The sequence below is a fragment of the Contarinia nasturtii genome, unplaced genomic scaffold (genome assembly GCF_009176525.2).
Source record: "Contarinia nasturtii isolate CC-2019 unplaced genomic scaffold, AAFC_CNas_1.1 Cnas_scaffold_928, whole genome shotgun sequence".
Lineage (NCBI taxonomy): Eukaryota > Metazoa > Arthropoda > Insecta > Diptera > Cecidomyiidae > Contarinia > Contarinia nasturtii.
In genome coordinates, this window is record NW_022198275.1 from 1406591 (window position 1) to 1424574 (window position 17984).

The 17984-nt window shown below is 33.0% G+C and overlaps 1 protein-coding gene across 1 annotated transcript; it reads right to left on the reverse strand.

Annotated features, from left to right (window-relative positions):
• Positions 1-15975: 15975 nt before the first annotated feature.
• Positions 15976-17024, reverse strand: LOC116342924. Its single transcript, XM_031770736.1, has 3 exons — positions 17007-17024; positions 16845-16937; positions 15976-16731 (listed from the first exon to the last, which is right to left on the reverse strand). Exons 2-3 carry the CDS (start codon positions 16893-16895, stop codon positions 16162-16164), a joined length of 621 nt encoding a protein of 206 aa, XP_031626596.1. The 5' UTR covers positions 16896-16937; positions 17007-17024; the 3' UTR covers positions 15976-16161.
• Positions 17025-17984: the final 960 nt, after the last annotated feature.

Sequence of the window (17984 nt, forward strand, 5' to 3'; positions counted from 1 at the left end):
AATTTATGTTTTAAATTACACCAAACAGAAATGTTTAAATCACACTTTTAATTGAATATTGAATAAATAATGGTTCCGTCAATTCGTTGTGGTTTACAAATGATGTAAACACAATGAAACGTTCACAAATTACCTCAAATTTCGTAGAGTGCGCAATGGAATGGGGTTGTATATAAATAATACACATAGCTGTTGAAAATTGGTTATTAGATTGGATAGAAACAGATTTATATTTCACCTGCGGTTCCACTTACATACACATCCGCAATGTATCTATTTTGGAATGGGCCGAATATGAAATTTCATCAAGTAATACCGATTTTATTCGCACAGCCTACAGAAATCGTTTATTATAATAAATGTTACCGTATCTGTCACATATCATATGCACACTCGATGTCGTGAAAATGGCATTTGGTTTTGATGGTTTCAAACACCGAATCATGCATGGTGTCTCGGGCGGAAAGGGAATTTTGCTATACGCAATATAAATGAAAATGGCATTGACATTATCAACCGTTTGAAAGCGTTTCATAGGTGCGTTTTCACCGCATTTTCAATATAATGTGTCATTGAAAAATATGTGCGTATCGTTCCGTTGGATGTATTGGTTCATCTCTAATTCAATTTACAACGGTGACGTCAGAGCGAAAAAAAACTGGCAAAATCCATTTGGTGTGTGCGTTTCCTTGTGAACCATCTCATTCAATTTAAGACAAATAAAACAATGACAATATATTCGATGTGGATGCGGGTGCATTCACACAAAAATCAAATGTGTCATTTACATGTGCGTCGTGAATTGAGCTGTAAATTTTACGACAAAATGTCAAAGATATGTTCAATTGCACAAATATACTGCGGTGTATAATCATTTCGTCGTTGAATATATCGTAATTCAGTTGCAACCGCATTTTTGCCTTAGTTCCTTTTATCTCTTTCTCTCTGGCAGAGACAATAAAAAAGTCGTAATAATTTTGTTTGTCGCTCGTTCTTTTTTTTTACATCATCAGCAGCAACAGCGACATCATCAACAACAACAACACCGGCTGCGACATTGTTTGGCATTTCTTCCGTACTTATGTATATCGGAGCTAAGTAACTATAACATCTTATATGAGGTAATTTGCTAGAGGTGATTACGGTTTAGGGTCTCAAAAGCAAATCAATTTTTACTCGAAACTCTTGCTCACCACACAAAAAGCAACAAGTTCATATGGATATAAACACAAAATTTGGCATTCACAATTTCCGGATTTATGTGGAAATCGTGTTCTTCGGCACCCGGATCTATTTATGATTATTACCGATACTTCTTATTTTCACAATATCTTTCTGGTGTGCTCAGGATAAAAATCGTCCTTTCCTTTGCTTCAGTCACTTCTTTTTTTTTATTAGTTAAAGTTTTTACCACAAACTTTTTTACACATCGCATCCTCACATACACATCATAGTGTCATCGCACAAACAAACCTTTAACGAAATGTCATCAAACGAAGGGAATAACTAAAATAAGCACCATGCACTTATACAATAGAGTACACGCGTCAAGCATATTGGCATCGTAAAATGTGTATGGAACTGTGATGTTCATCGTTGTACTAACCATTTGAAATGCATAAAAAAAATGTATCATGGATGGAAAGAGCTTGCTAATTTTTGTTTTACACTTTTGGTTTTAGTTACAAATGTTTTTCTTTTTAGGGTTAATCTTATTTTGTCTCCATTACTAATGCAGCTAACAATGTGAAGAAGTCACATTTTGTTTGCAGGTTTTGATAGAGATTCTCTACTAGAGAATTCGGAATTTTGTTCGATTTTTTTCTTCAAAGGTAACTTCGGCGAAAATCAATTTGGATGCACGAAATGCCATGCTCTTTGCTTGAAATATATTGATTTGCACGAACATCATGTGCCAAAGAAAAACTCAATTGTTATCGAAGATAAACATCATTTTACGAATTTAGCATGTTTTTCGTTACAAAATTTCAGTCCATTAAAACTTCATGGCGATGACGATGTCGATGACAAGAACACATCTAACATGGAATAAAAATCAAATCAATTCATTTTATCATTCGATAATGCTGGATCGTCTCTCCCTTGTCGCATGTAATCCCATTCGTTGTTGCGTTCGTCAATTTCACCCCATGGCAATAAACAGCTAAGCCTTAAGAGAATCGCGCTCATCTCGAAATTAATTTCACCTCAAAGCACAACATTTACTTTCGTGTCAACGCATTTTCTCATTTTTTCCCATCTCTTTCGATACGACTGAGATCAATATTCCGACAACGTTTCATGGTAATAAATAAAGCATGAAACCGAAATATACGTGGTCCTTGCGCTCGCAATATTTTTTTTTTTTTTGAATAATTGAACATAAAATAATGGCAATTTGGAATTTTTTTCTTCCTGCCTACACTTTCGCGTCTCATTCCACGATTCTTTCATTCATTTTCATGAAAAATATTGACAAATTATATCCTTAAAATGTGATCAGATACATACACTCTCTCAAATTCTTGTTGTTGATTGAAATGAAGCTCTTTCCATCGGCTGCCTTCGGGCGGAATAATTTCTTGCATGTAAATACAGTCATATTGCTGATTGAATGTTAAACAGTTCGGTTGAAGTTCGTTTTGAAAGTAAGTACGTGCATCAAATTAAACTTTTTTAAAACGTATTTTTGTGTTATTGACTCGATGAACAGTGGAGTTATTATGTTCGTTATGGTATTTATCGTTAATACGAAAATAAATTGCATTCGAAAAATGTGTCAAAACTTTACGGGTACATTTTGACAAACAACGGAATTTTTCAATACATTGTTTCGATTACAGCGAGAGTCTTTCGAACAGGTTCCTTCGACGAAATTTATGTTTTTGAGAGATGCGTGTCTGAATTCTATTGGCTGCTCCATTTATCATGTGGTGACTTTTCTCCAGTTTAATTCAATAAATTGAACGTACTGAACACGTCATATGCGCTAATAAAGAATGTGTAATTTTGATTTTTTTCTTTTTTATATATTGCGATATTAAAAATGTACGGTGCGTGAAAAGTCCACCTCAATCAGGAAAATGAACATAAAATTTATTTCCCCGAAGCGGCACCCATCTTATGTGGGAAATTCAAACGAAATTAAAAAAAAAATGAGAGCACAAATAATATATGCGCTATATATTGAAATGCGTGCAATTGTTTCATTGACTCAAATACATTAATAACTAAATTAAATAGTGGCTTAAAGTCATTTTATATATGGAAATATTCTTTTGGCATAGGTGTAATCTCGACGTGATAATAATCAAAATGCGCACTCTAACTCGCCTTTTCTTCATTTCTTTCCCTCTTTCTCACCTTCCTTTAATGAACTGAAATGCCATCAGCGCAATTCGAACAAAACTAACACGAATCTCACTGACACTCTCTTCCATTTAGTCTAATTCAAATATACCGAACCAATTTACCTTTTTCCACATTTTCTCGCTGAAATAATATAAATTGAAATAAAAAAATATATAAACACACTCAAGTTGGCTAATTAGGTTCCATTATTTCGATTTTTTTTTGTCGAGTGACAACAATAGTGAAATAAAAGAAACATAAATAATCATGACCTGAGTACAACGGATTTCCATTATAATTTTTTTTTTATTATTATATTCTTTTTTATCTATGGCAACGCGAGGAAAATAGGTATGATACATAAATTCAACAAACATATTTTATTATTAACTATGAAAATTATTCTGAACACGATTCCTTCCACATATGATATCATTTGTTCATTCTTCTCTGCATATTTGTATATACAAAGCGTAGAAGTTGATTTTTTTATGGGCACGATGCAAAACTTTATGCGTGATTTCAAACTTTTGCTTTTCTGCAGAAAACTTGTCCCAATTTGATAAATCATGTTGTTTGCTGAAGGAGTTAAATTTGGTTAAATTTTTATTTTATTTTTTTTTCCAAAAATTTTTACAATTTTTTTCTTTCGCTCGATAGTCATTACCGTGAGTTTAGTGACCTATTTCGAAAACTGTGCAAAATTCATAACAATCCATTTCCGGAATTATGAAGTCATATTTTCTTCTTTTTTTGAAACGAGATGAAATAAATGAAAGATCTTCTGATAAATTAATAGTAAAGCGCGATATTTAAAAATCATTCAACTGTCTAGAAAAAGAAAACCATTTGAAAGTAATTCGAATGTAAAATGGTCGAGCATATACAATTAATAAATTGTGTGTGTGTGTGTTGTTTTTTCGTTAATTTTTCCCGCGCATATATCTAATATGGTGTTTAATATCCATGAGTGTAAAATGTAAAAGTTCACTGCTTAATTATTCATATTTTTTCGAAACCGATTTACTTTCGACTGACATTAACAAAGTGTATTGCTTATAATAATAAATAATTGACAGTAGAAACTACCGTTTCGCATCCGGTGAATCATCGTCAATTTTTTTCCATTTAGTTTTGTTCATTCCTCGATTTCAAAATGTGTTATTGTTATTTATAGAGAAAAACGGCAGTTGAGGTCAGAAAAATCGAGTCGAAACTCCACACAGAAATGGCAATCCAAAGTCGAAGAAGCCATTGTTTTAATTATGGCAACGATTTTAATTGTATATTTATCGTTTGGTTTATTTATTACATATACATATTACGAGTTATGCACTGCGGAAAACGACGCATACAGCGATGGAAGAAGAATAGCAAAAGACCCATTGAAGAATTTATTATTATTGCGACGTTGATTTTTGACCAGTGGGAAAAAGTAAGCATGGTAAAAAATATTATTACGCCGTGTTGAGGGAGAGAGAGATAGAAAAGATGAAGAAGGGAATTAATCATGATATGAATCAGAAAAGCAAAATAGATCTGCTCTCGATTATGATTTTTTTTAATGCTTTTGTTATGTTATAGTCAATTCTTTTAACGCATATTAATGAACTCGAAACTTAAAATACAAACTAAAGAAACCCACCATCGCCAGCAAAAAGTCATACAATTGACTTTTAATTGCAATTGGAATGAACACGCTCACCAATCTTTGCGCTTGCAATGCAATTAGTTGTAACAATAGCAAATCGGATGAAAGATTTTCTATGTGCCATTTTAACATTGTATGTATTTGTTTGTTGGCGATAAATTTAATTTCGAGATAGATTGTGTACTTTTTCGATGTGCTTCAGCGAACAACTGATGAATAATCCAAATAAATATAAGACTCAATATTTGCATAATCATCTTTCAACGCTGATGTCACCTGTCACAAACAAACTCTCCAAAGATGTTCATCAACACAATGAAGCCAAGAAAATCAACGGAAATTTGGTCTTCGCTTGCAGATAAAATCGATGACATGAAATCCATTTGAGTCGGTGTACAGCAGTGAATTGCATGCCAAAATCCTGAAAAATGTTATCCAATCTAATATGCATTGGTCAATATGTTAACATACCGACAAATCCATTTCACCATTCATTAACCTCATCAATATCGATAATGAACATAATGCTACGGATGTTGGCGAATCCCCAATTTCCTTCCGTCTAAAGGCGCCGCTTGATAAATATTTCTGATGATTTCTTTTTTCTCAAATAGCATTCGATGGCAATAAATTTTCAAGACTCACAGCCACACTAAAGTGACTTCGTCATTTGACCATTCATTCTAATTTAACTGAGGTCATTTTTTTTCTTTCAACCTACACACAAACAAACCAGGAAACAACCGAACAACCTCATCGACCGCAAATATTTCGACCGACTTTTTGGTCGAGGCGTTTTTCCACTTGAACATGAAATAAAAAGTCTTACGGGAGTAAGACGAACTTTTCCGCACTGTGGTAGTTGCGTATTTTATTAAGAAAGTTCAAAATAATATTTGTTCGATTTTTCAAGCCTTTCAAGCGTCGTAAAGTTCGAAACCAAAAAATATGTTTCAACTTTGGCAACGAAATATTTTTTAATTTAATAGCAGAAGTGCCCGAGAAAAGATTTTTCACACTTTCATGATGAACCCATTTGTACGACATTTGAAAGTATTCTATTTTCTAACAAAATACTATAAAAAATATGTCTGACGTTAATTTTGCCATAAAAATTATTTTTGAAACACTTTCCATAACTAAAGTCACAAAAAATTTGGATCTTTGTATGGGAGCCATGTCTGTATGCTATATTAATGGTGTGAAACTTTGCACAGGTTATTTTTTCACAAAAAAATAACATTCGTAGGGTTTGGAGAAATTTCAACCAAAATTAAGGGTACCTCCCATACAAAATATTCGTTTTTGAGCCAAAAATTTAAAATTTTGTATGGAAGGTACCCCTAACTTTGATCGAAATCTCTTCAAACTTTCAGAATGTTATTTTTTTGTGTAAAAAATAGACTGTGCAAAGTTTCACGCCATTAAGGTAGCATACAGGCATGGCTCCCATACAAAAATTCATTTTTTTTTGTGATTTTTTCAAGGAAACTGTATTAAAAAATATGTCTGACGTTAATTTTGCCATAGAAATTATTTTTGAAACACTTGTCATAACTCACAAAAAAATAACATTCGGAAGGTTTGGAGAAATTTTAACCAAAATTAAGAGTACCTCCCATGCAAAATATTCGTTTTTGAGCCAAAAATTGAAAATTTTGTATGGGAGGTACCCCTAATTTTGATTGAAATCTCTTCAAACTTTCAGAATGTTATTTTTTCGTGTAAAAAATAGACTGTGCAAAGTTTCACGTCATTGAGGTAGCATACAGGCATGGCTCCCATACAAAAATTCATTTTTTTTGTGATTTTTTCAAGGAAACTGTATTAAAAATTGATTGTATCTCAAAAATAACCTCAGATTCGGTTTTCTCGTGCCAAAAAACCTCCCAATACATATTTTTGAATGTTTATGTCCACATTAAGTATGACTTTTGGACGAAAATTGGACTCTTTTTCATAGGTATCACTCCAGGCATGACATTTTTTCCCATCAACCAAAGTCGCTCAAAAGCTAATGATTTCTATTCCTCGGGACCCCCAATCATCCTGTAAAGTCAGATTTTGAATTAAGTTTCTACGATGAGCGCAATCTTGCTAACAAATTTTGCGTACGACGTACGACGTACGACGTACGACGTACGACGTACAGATTAACATAAACCATGCTCAAAACGGCCTGATTCGGGTTCTCTGACCTCAGAAACGTCCAGAAAACATGTTTCTGAAGTTTTCAAAATTTTGACCGATTACAATACTTTTCACCTTACACTATGTGTGCGGAAAAGTAAAACGAAGAAGATTCGAAAATCGTGTTAGATAAATGGTTCCGTTTTACTTTTTCGCCCTTCTTCGATCATCACCATCCATCGTGTATAGTTTCTTTTTCGTATATGCTCTCAACGTCAGACAATAATAACATATGTGGCTTCGGGCAAGAGAAAAAAAAACACAGGAGCACACCGGATAATGGAAAAATTACACGAATGTGTTCATGAGCTCTGAGATGAAAAATCCATTGGTAAACAGACAGGCAATGTGAGAACGTAGATTTATAGTCAAAAATGCTTCGAATACAATGCAAGTGCACGCTCATTTTTGCCACGAAAACACACACACACACACACACAGAGAGAGAGAGAGAGAGAGAGAGAGAGAGAGAGAGAGATACATTTATTGTAAATGAGTGAAAAGTGTTTTGGATTATGAATGATGTATCGAACAATGGAATTCAAGCGAATCGCGTAACCGAGCAGAAAATCAAATTTTACACCGTACTATATCCGTAACAAGCGTCATTAGAAAAACCTGGATAAATATAAAGCGTTGATTATGCCAAGCAATTTTCACATATTTACACCATTGTTGGCCATTTTCACAATTATTTGGTTCAGATGATTTCTTCAAAAGAATCATTCTGGCCACTTTGAATTGACCAACATTTGGGCATTTTCGTTTGAAATTGCTCACGAATTTCATACGAACCGAAAAGGCAAACATCATTTGAAGTACAATAGCATGTCTTAGCTTGATTGGCACTTAGCGTCGCATATATTTTCGTATTTCTTACGATTGTCCGTTGGTTTTTTTTTGTGTCTCAATAATGTCGGCAAGTGTAAGAAGCCAAACGCTGTTGGTATCATCGTATTCGTGTATATATTGAGCATTTTAATGATGACATCTATCTGAAGATTTTGTGTGTTCGAAAAAAGAAGTGGTTTTTGCGTCGTTCATCGCTTCGCTCGGAAGTATTGTTGCATAAAAAATGCAAAATAATAAAACCGCATACAGTCCTGTTTTTTTTTGGAGGGGCGACAATGATCAAACGATATTTACGGGTTTTTTATGTGTGCAAAGTACGTCGGGAAGACAGTTCGATGGGTATATTTCAGCAATTTTATGTGCGAATATATTTGAACTACAGCAAGAGTTTCAAAACGGCTTTTTATACGACATTGATGGGTTTTATCCCGCTGCACATACGCGCATTTGTGCTACCTGACTGCTGAAATACACAAACCACAAACAATAAATTGCGATAAAATCACTTAATTTCAAATTCAAAAAACGACTGATTTTCACTGAAGTCGTTGTTGGCTTTACACAATTTTACACATGTAAATGCATTTATGTGAGCATTTCACATGTTCCCTTTTTTCCATCGCACTTTCGTCTATTTAACAATTTTCGTTCACTTTTTTATATATAAATTCGCCGACTGCGAATCGAAGCACAAACACGCGACGGATGCTGGGAAATCGTTGTGATTATCCTTGCTCAATTTGACGATGTGTGTGAGTTTGGCATGGGGTGTTTCGTCGCACCAAAAAAATGTAAACATACAATCAGATATTGCAAATTTAAGCATTATTCTCTCAATATGCTATGCCAATATTCACATTGAATTCCTTTCCTTCCGCATACCATTATATATTTATGTTTTGCTTTCGCATTCTTTTTTCTGTTCACTTCAATTTTGCCATTCAAAATGCAAAATGTCAGAAATCAACGGGAAATAAAAGGAAATTTATTGACAAACTGCGAATAAAAGAAGATGAAAATTCAAACACGACATTCCCTTTCCCTAGTAGAAGAGCGCGAAAGAAATAATGTCGCAATAAAAACGTGCACTTGAATTCAAAATATGGAATTTATCTATTTATTTATTAATAAATTCCATTTTCAATTGAAATGCTTTACAATTCAATGCCATTTTTATCCTGTGTTATTTACTCACTCTTTTTCACTTAGACCTTTTAGAGTACTTGGAAGGATATTTATGCTGAAATTGATGAAAATTATCTTGAATTCAACCATTTACCTTTTTTTATAATCGGTATAATAAACTCGAACAATTTTCAATAAGCATGCATTTCCATAAACGAAAATGTGAATTTTATACATATATACACAATTTTTGTCCAAAATAATAAACGAGATTATTGTATATTTTGACGAAACTATTTTTATATCAATATACAACCGCAAAAACCACAAACTGATATATACAGATAAATTCGGTTTTTTGTTTGCATTATGTCTGTTTCTGTTTGCCAAATAAATTCTATTTGATATCATTCCACTGATATCATCATCATCAGCAGTAGCAGCAGCATCAGCTAGTGGGTTGAAAGAGCATGGGAATTATGTCATTAAACCTTGAATATGGCAGTGTGGTGATAGAATTTTGAGCTGGCAAGAGCGTGGCGGGAGTGCATTAAGAAAAGAAAAATTGTCTTACGTCAGAATAATATGATTTCGATGGCAAAAATGGTATCAATTCGTATTTACGAGCGCGATATAGCAATAGGATCCATTTACATCTTGTCTCGTGTATTTATTAGATAATGTATCATTTTTATTGAACCATCATAAGTATTCGTTAAAATGCACTTATATATTTTTCTGCCACAAAGAGAGTGAGTGATAAGAAAGAGAGAGAGAAGTTGGAAAAATCCAAAAGATCAAACGAACACTGCGAAGAGAGAGTGATGGAAGGATGCTGTGCGAATGTGAACACATTAACAAATATATGATAAATGTATTTGATGAAATGGGGATAAATTATTAGATCGAGATGCCAAAGTGGCAAAGATACCGACCGACCGAAATAAGAAAGAACCGGCACGAGCGAATGAAGAAAAATATATCTAATAATAAACATCCCCATTAATGGTGTAAATGAACTAAACCGTAAAGCAAATGCGGAACGCAAATATGCGAACACTATGTGGACTACTGCGTAAAGAAGGCATGTGTATTGCGACCAGAGAATATTCCTACATACACGATATGCGATTATGTTTGTGTGATTCTTTGTCATTTTTGGTAACATTTTATGCCATTTACGTGAAATACACACACACACACACAAACAGAATCGAGAAGGAAGGGCGTTCGTGTTCATGTAATTTATACAATATCCAACTTATTTATGGTTGTTAATCATAAAGATCCGCGTCTTCAGAGGCCGATATGCTCATTTCGTTCATTGCTCAAATAATAGCAATTGCAACATATAACATACGCGCCGAAATGTTCGATGATATGACACACTCGCATACATAAATTATCTGAATGTGGCATTGCTGTTTTTCTATGCCTGATAATGGCATCTATATGATTTAATAAATGTGCAGATACGTAATTTATATCATCTTCCGAAGAGAAAAAAAAGGCACACACGTTGATTACTATTGCTCGGATATCAAAATGAAATTCACTTCACGATCTCTGTGTAACACTCTGCATCTGATGGTTCGATTCATTTTCAGTTATTTTCTGCCAAACCAAATTAACAAATTAAATACGTGATTAAAGTCTTTTGTTTTTCTTTTCTCGCATTGAAACATGCCGACGCCAAGGATATCCTTTTTGTGACTTTTTCTCACTACAACCAGTGCAAAGTGCGTGGCATATAATCCTTTTTGCTGTTTTTAAGTGTATCTTCGCTTAAGATTCAAATGTGAATTTTTCGAAAGTTCATTGAGCACAAAATCGGCATCCATGTGCGACGCGAATAAGTCACTGGAAAATTCAATTGGAAAAATTCTAATCGAGCCAACACACATAGTGCACGGATACTGTGTGTTCTCAACAAAAACTTTCTTCAGTTGCACCATATCGCGCAATGAGATTGGACCCTCTTTTAGCGTAGAAAAATGACGGCAAATTAACTCGCTAGAAAATGCTAAATGATTAAATTGTTGCGAATGAAATGGCATAAATGAACGGAAACTTTTACACACGAATGATTTGCACATTTTAATGAAAATTTCCTGAAATTGAGAAGTTGAATATGCGGCCCAAAGTGGCAAAACGAAAATCGACGAACGAAATCGGAAAATTACGTTCAATTGTTTCCATTCATAGAGAATTGGCAGCTAGTTGTTCTTTCACCATTTCGGTTCATGATCCATATAGCATTCATATTGAAACGATTGGAGTAATTAGCAAAAATGTCACAGTCGGCATTGGGCACAATATATTATACACGACATCATTTTTCCAGCACTCTAAGGTGGTTGGTTTTTTTTTCATTCATGAAAATCTTATATTCAAGTAAAACTTTCCATATGCTCGGTGTGCCTTGGACACAACAACAACAACCAATCGCATATAAACGAATGTGGGGCTGAGGATGCGTTATTTAAAGGTCGGAAAAGCACATAAATCCGTTACGTATATTGATATTCCTTTGATAGAAAATGTTGGCAATTTAGTTTACTTTGGCCAAATAGAAAAATGCACCCGCTTGTCCAATTATCGTCATAAAATAGATTTTTCGTTTTAATACTCAAACGTTTTATCGCCTTGTTCGGTGGTGGTCACAGTGTACATTCACATTTTCGGTTTATATATTGGTTAAACAAGTAGACATCGGTTTTATTATATTTGGAATGTTTGGAATTCATGCCGAAATCATCGGCAACATCGAAGACATTGAAGCAAAGGCAATAAGTGACAGTGGCCAAATGTAGATGTATCTTTTTCACTAAGGATATTACTACTAAATGGACGAACACGTATTTTATGCCATTTAAGATGACCGCTAGAAATACTGTGCAAAAGTCGTAAGTATTGATTTGTCCTTGATGAAAATTACGTTGTGCCGTAACAATACACAAAACACATAAACATGCAATTATATTACGCTTGTGTAATCTCTGCGGTAGTATCCTTTATATTAGAAGACATAAAATAACAAGAATCAGTCAGTTGGCACTCACTCACTCAGTCACTGTGCTTGGTTTGCTATCTTCCCTTTTCCATTGCTTCGGCGTATGTGTGTATGTGTGTATGTGTGTTCGCATGGCAATAGCAAAACCGTTTAGCAATTGCAATTTTATTTGCACTCGTTTGACTACCATTGACTATGTTTGTGTGTGCGTGTGTATATTTTGTGCCAGTTTCTCGGCGAAGAAGAAAGAGAGAGTGTGTGTGCGAGTAAGAAAGCGGTTTTCCCGCACAAACATTATTATTGAACACAGTCCAGCTCATTTTGCCATCAAAATAAATGTGAATAACACACAACTTATGATTGGTACTGTCTGTTGATATTTTAGTTGATGATTTTGAGAGTTGTAGCGAAGCGAACGCATAATGGAATATACTCTGCAGAGACGATGTAATGCGTTTGCTACTGTTGATGTCTCGTCGACCGTTTGCTTTACGCATACAATAAAAACAAACCGTGCAAATGACTATATGGGGTATTCGCTATATGTGATGATAAGTTATGAGTTTTAATAACATTTATTGAGCGGCTGCTAAAAATAATCGGTATTTATTGGCAAAACTATTTCGCTCGCCTTCGTCGAAACAGTATTTATCGAAGATTATTCGCAATTTATGATTGGTAACTAATGTTTTTCGTTTCTGGTTCGTCTTAATACTATCGACATTCCCCACTCGCTCATTATATTCGTTGTTCTATCGCCGAAATGTGGTCCATTTTGGTCATAGGCGTGTATATGTGGCATCGCACATGTTCAACAACAAACATCGAACTTAATGAAAAATTAAAGCCACTAAATTCTCATTGAACAATAACAACCAAATTGCTTATGGATTTTGATCACAACCATTTTTATTGTGTGCTTTGAAGTCTGCTATCTTTTATCATTCGTTTGTTTCAGTTTTTTTTCTTCTGTAATGACGATTCTTCGATTTTTTGCTTTTGCGTCAATTTCCAATGTTTTTTTTTTTTTTTTTTTTCAAGCAAGCAAATAAATTCCAACAATTTTATGACAGACGTAATACGCAAGCTGACTTTTCCACATGACAACGAAATTTTGGAAATAAACTGAAGTTATGGTCTATTTTTGGTTGCAGTAACTTAAAGCACAGTGAAAACTTGTGAATATTATTTTCTTATCAATATAAATAATCTCACAAAGTTTAAAGAAAATTCAATAAAAAATATAAGTTCCTCCATACAACATTTTCGATTTTTGGCTCATAAACGAAAATGTTGTATGGGAGGTATCGCTAATTTGCATTAAAAAAACCACGCGCCCAAAAACAGAAAATTTACACTGTTACTTTTATACAACAACAATAACATTGTATACAATAGGCTATAGCTGTGAATATAGCACACGTACGTTTGACAGTGGATTTGAGCGCCTGGTTCTTTCTTCAAACTTTCAAAGTGTCATTTTTTGGTGGAAAAAACAACTTGTGCAAAGTTTCATGTCATTACGCTACCACAAGCCTTGTGGCACAAGGGCATGGCTACCATACAAAAATATATTTTTTTTGTGAATTTTTGTATGAAAAGTCTGTAAAAAATTGATTGCATCTTAAAACTAACACCAGATTCGGATTTCTCGTGCCAAAAAACCCCCCACTACACATTCTTTCAGAGTTCAAATTGAAAGAATATCAATTCAAGGCATTTTTCTCATAATTGCGTCTTCAGAGTCCAAGTTTTACACCGATCAACCAATGTTGCTGAAAATTTGACCAAGTCTATTCCTTGTAGACCCAAGTCAGATTTTGAATTTCATGTCTGAGCACAAAACCATCGCGTCACCAAAATGGTTAAAAAATGGTTCAAAAATGTATGGATGTGGGTACTCCATTCGGACCAAAAACTACACCGGTCATCGGATATTGCTCGTCTAATTTTTCTAGTGATTCGAAATTAAAGTCGACTGTAATATCGATACTTTACGAAAACGTGAAATATCGCATTTCATGTGACATTTGTATTGACGTCAAATTTAAAATATTTTCAAGTGTTATTATAGTCAGTTGAATGGAATAAAATAAAAATAATAATTTTAATATTATATTATAATATGTTTTGGTCAAAAGTACAAAAATTTATTCACACCAATCAACACCATCTCCAGATTTTATCCAACGAATATTATTTTCATGTGGATATAACACAATAAACAGTTTAAAAAATATTTCTTCACAAAGTCTATCAGAAATTGAAAACCATATTAATATTTTTGATCGCAATATTGATCAGAAGTTCGATTGTTGTTACAGTTAAAAATATAAATCAGAGAAAAATTTCAAACTTATACCCAAGTCTAAATAAACTTGGGTCATAAATCTCTAATTCTATCGAGTTCACAAACTCTGAGAATAAAACAAAACGATATGCACATTAATTATTCTACATTCATAGAGTATCTGCTCGAACATAGTGGATTCTCACCTATCATGAAAGAAATGATAAAAACAGCCATGTTACGAAGTTTTGTGTAAAAACCTTCCCTTGCCATCAATTTCTACTGTGTGTAAGTACAAATGTCCGGTCCGTACATGCAACCTGCTATGGCAGATGAATATTTTCAAAGTTCTCACATGTAGTCCGCTGTAGCGGTTTTTAAGCCGCTGTAACATGAAAAATCTGACGAAATATTATGTGAAATCCGCTATAGCAGACCTTGCATGGTTTGGTTGTATTCAATTCATTTTATATGATATTTCGACTTTTAAGTGCGATACATTTACGAACAAAAATCTCATGTGACCGAAGGAGATGTAAAGAAATGGCAAAGTTTCTTAAAAGTTGGCATTTTGGGAAATTCTAAATACGTTTAAGCTGTTTCCATATAGACTATAAAAAATAAATGAAATGCGTTTATTTTTTTAAAAATGATTTTTGGTTAAAAAGGATTGGATTAATTCAGTGATTAGTACAAACCAGATAAAAATAAAATCCGAGATAAAATTGTCGATTTAACTAAATAAATTTAATTTGTGTAAATGGTATTCGTTATTTCATAATTTCAAATTAAACATAGCGCTGAAATATTACTGTCATTCTAGCTGTCATTATTACTAGTATGATTCGTCACGTATAATACGTATAATATGATATAAGATATGGAAATAACAACAGTGATGGTAATGCAGAAAGATGCGTATTTGCTTCTAGTTACAGGCTAGTGATTTTTAGTATCGCTAGTTGCTTCTAGTTGCACTAGTTTTTCTAGTATGAATGTCCCCTTGGGTATACACTTTACACCAGTTAATCAATGTCGCTCAAAATTTGACTAGATGTTCTCCTCGCACTCCCCAATCATCCAGTAAAATCAGATTTTGAATATTTTTTATGTGTGCTGAACTATCATGTAAAATATAAAAATGTTGCTGACAGGACACAGGACACACCGCACAAAGCACATGCTACAGAGTAACATTAATATGCCAAAAAATCGCTTCTAATCGTGTTTTCTACGTGAAATATGCATAGAAAACATGTTTTGGGGTGACTTTAATTTTTTGGCCTAATACAATACCTTTCCTACACTAGGTGTGCGGAAAGGAATACTTTTCCTACACTAGGTGTGCGGAAAGGTAAAATAAACAAACATGTTTTGTTGAATGTTATAATTTTTACACGTTCATAGAAAATTGTCAGCCTTAAAATATTACCTTACAAATTTCACATGGAATATTTTTTCTAATTCGTTCAATTTTCAACGAAAAAATTAAAAGTTATAAGATATGATAATAAAAAAGTTAAACTTTTTATTGCATCTATAGAAGTACAATTTTTTATCATTTTTCATTTGAATATAGAATAGACTGAATTGGACTATTTATTTCATATAAACTTTTCACTGCTTATCAACGAAACTATGTGTTTTTAAATTGAACAATTTTCAATTTCATAATTGTTTCATTAAAATTTATGCAATTATTTCAATGTCGAAGCCCAATAATAATTTGGCCCAGTCCTTCCTGCGATTACAGAATTTCAACAAAACTTTATTTGCAGTTTCAAGATCTTTCAAAATTGCGGCTTGACCATTGTCCGACTCTATTACGGAACTTGAAACTCTTTTACTCAGCTGATCCATGGCAGTTTTAAATGTTTTATTATATATTGCATGAACTCTTTTTATTTGAGGAAAACGAAAAATAACACGCCCCTCTTCCGCAACAGTAAGATCGTGGTTTTCCCAATTGTTGTAAAGTTCTTGGATTTCATCTTCAACCGGTTGTAAATAAGTTGCATAGCTTTGAAGAGACGATCTTATAGAAGTACATAAATCATTCAGGTTGCTATTGTCCATGAGATTTTGAATGTTAGAGATCGAATTTAAAACATGAATATATTCAGAGGAAACATTCCATTCACAGAATGAGAACAACGGTTTGAAGTTTGTTTCAAATGAATGATCACTAGTTTTTTGTTGGTATTTCGAGAGAAGCTGTACGTAAGTTATTGTTTGTCCCATAGCCCCTTTGATGTAGATCTGCCATAAAGATAAAATAGCGAAATGTTACTTTGAAACCATTCAACTAATAATATTAATGGTTTTTTATTCGTTTTTTTTTAACTTATTCATAGTTTCAAATCAGTACTTACCCCATCAAACAGCAAAAACGAAAATAAGGTCAAAAATAAAAATTGCTTCATTTCCTTTAGTTGCAATTGCCTCGTTTTGAATATAAAATTCAACTGAAAATGAGAAGGTGCAGGATCGTTTATATACAAAAAATATAACGAAAAAAACATGTCTGTACTTACGCACAAAAAATTCCAAAAATATTTATATACACACGAATGGCTTGTTTCCAATGTTTCTAAGCTCGAAAAATTTCATAACAGACGTTATTCATAAATAAAATAAACATGTTTCGATGTGAGTGTGGACATATTGTTTTAACGTGAAGAGAAAATTGTTACTAAGCCTGATAAATTATTACACTCTACATTTTGTATATCTGTTCAATGAAGCTTAATATTTGTTGAATAAGTTCACCTATTTTTTTTTTTGCACCAATATCGAAAAAGAAATTTCAGTGATATGAGAATAACAAATTTCATTATTGCACATTATTTGAAATTTTTTATTTTCTTCAATAAAAAAAAAAAAAAAAACATTTATTGTGTATCGAATATCCCAGTAACTAAATATTCATTAATTTGTTCATTAAATTCATTTTGTCTCTTTGAAATTTCAAAATATATATACGCATTGGTAGTGGATTGCGCCACATAGTATTATGAATATTGTTACACATTTGAATGACCAACTTCAAATCGTAAAATTATGCTTATCTATGTTTTTATCTAATCATTTGTGCAGTATCACTAGATGGATATCACTTGGTCAATTGATGGTTGAATATTGCGATATGTGATGATAATTTTTTAAACTCTTTATTGGATCTATAAAAATACAATTTTTTATCAGAAATACTATCATTACAAGAATATAGAAACAGCTTATCATTTGAAAATATGGTATATATGAAATCTATTTATTTCGGTAGCTTACAATGTGAACTTTTCATTGCTGAAAAGTAAAACAGTCTTTTTAATTGAACAATTTTCCATTTCAAATCATATTCGTTAAAAAACTATTTAAATTTTGTAGCCCATTAATAATTTTGCCCAGTCCATTCGGCGATTACAAAATTTCGACATAGTTTCATTCGCAGTTTCGAGATCTTTCAAAATTGCGGCTTGAGTTTCGACGTAACTTTTTGCTAGACCATCAAA

Coding starts and splice junctions, on each gene's coding strand:
- LOC116342924 (XM_031770736.1), bottom strand. CDS start 16,895: ATGAAGCAATTTTTATTTTTGACCTTATTTTCGTTTTTGCTGTTTGAT. Junction 16,732..16,844: donor CGTTTTTGCTGTTTGATGGG/GTAAGTACTGAT, acceptor TCTTTATGGCAG/ATCTACATCAAAGGGGCTAT.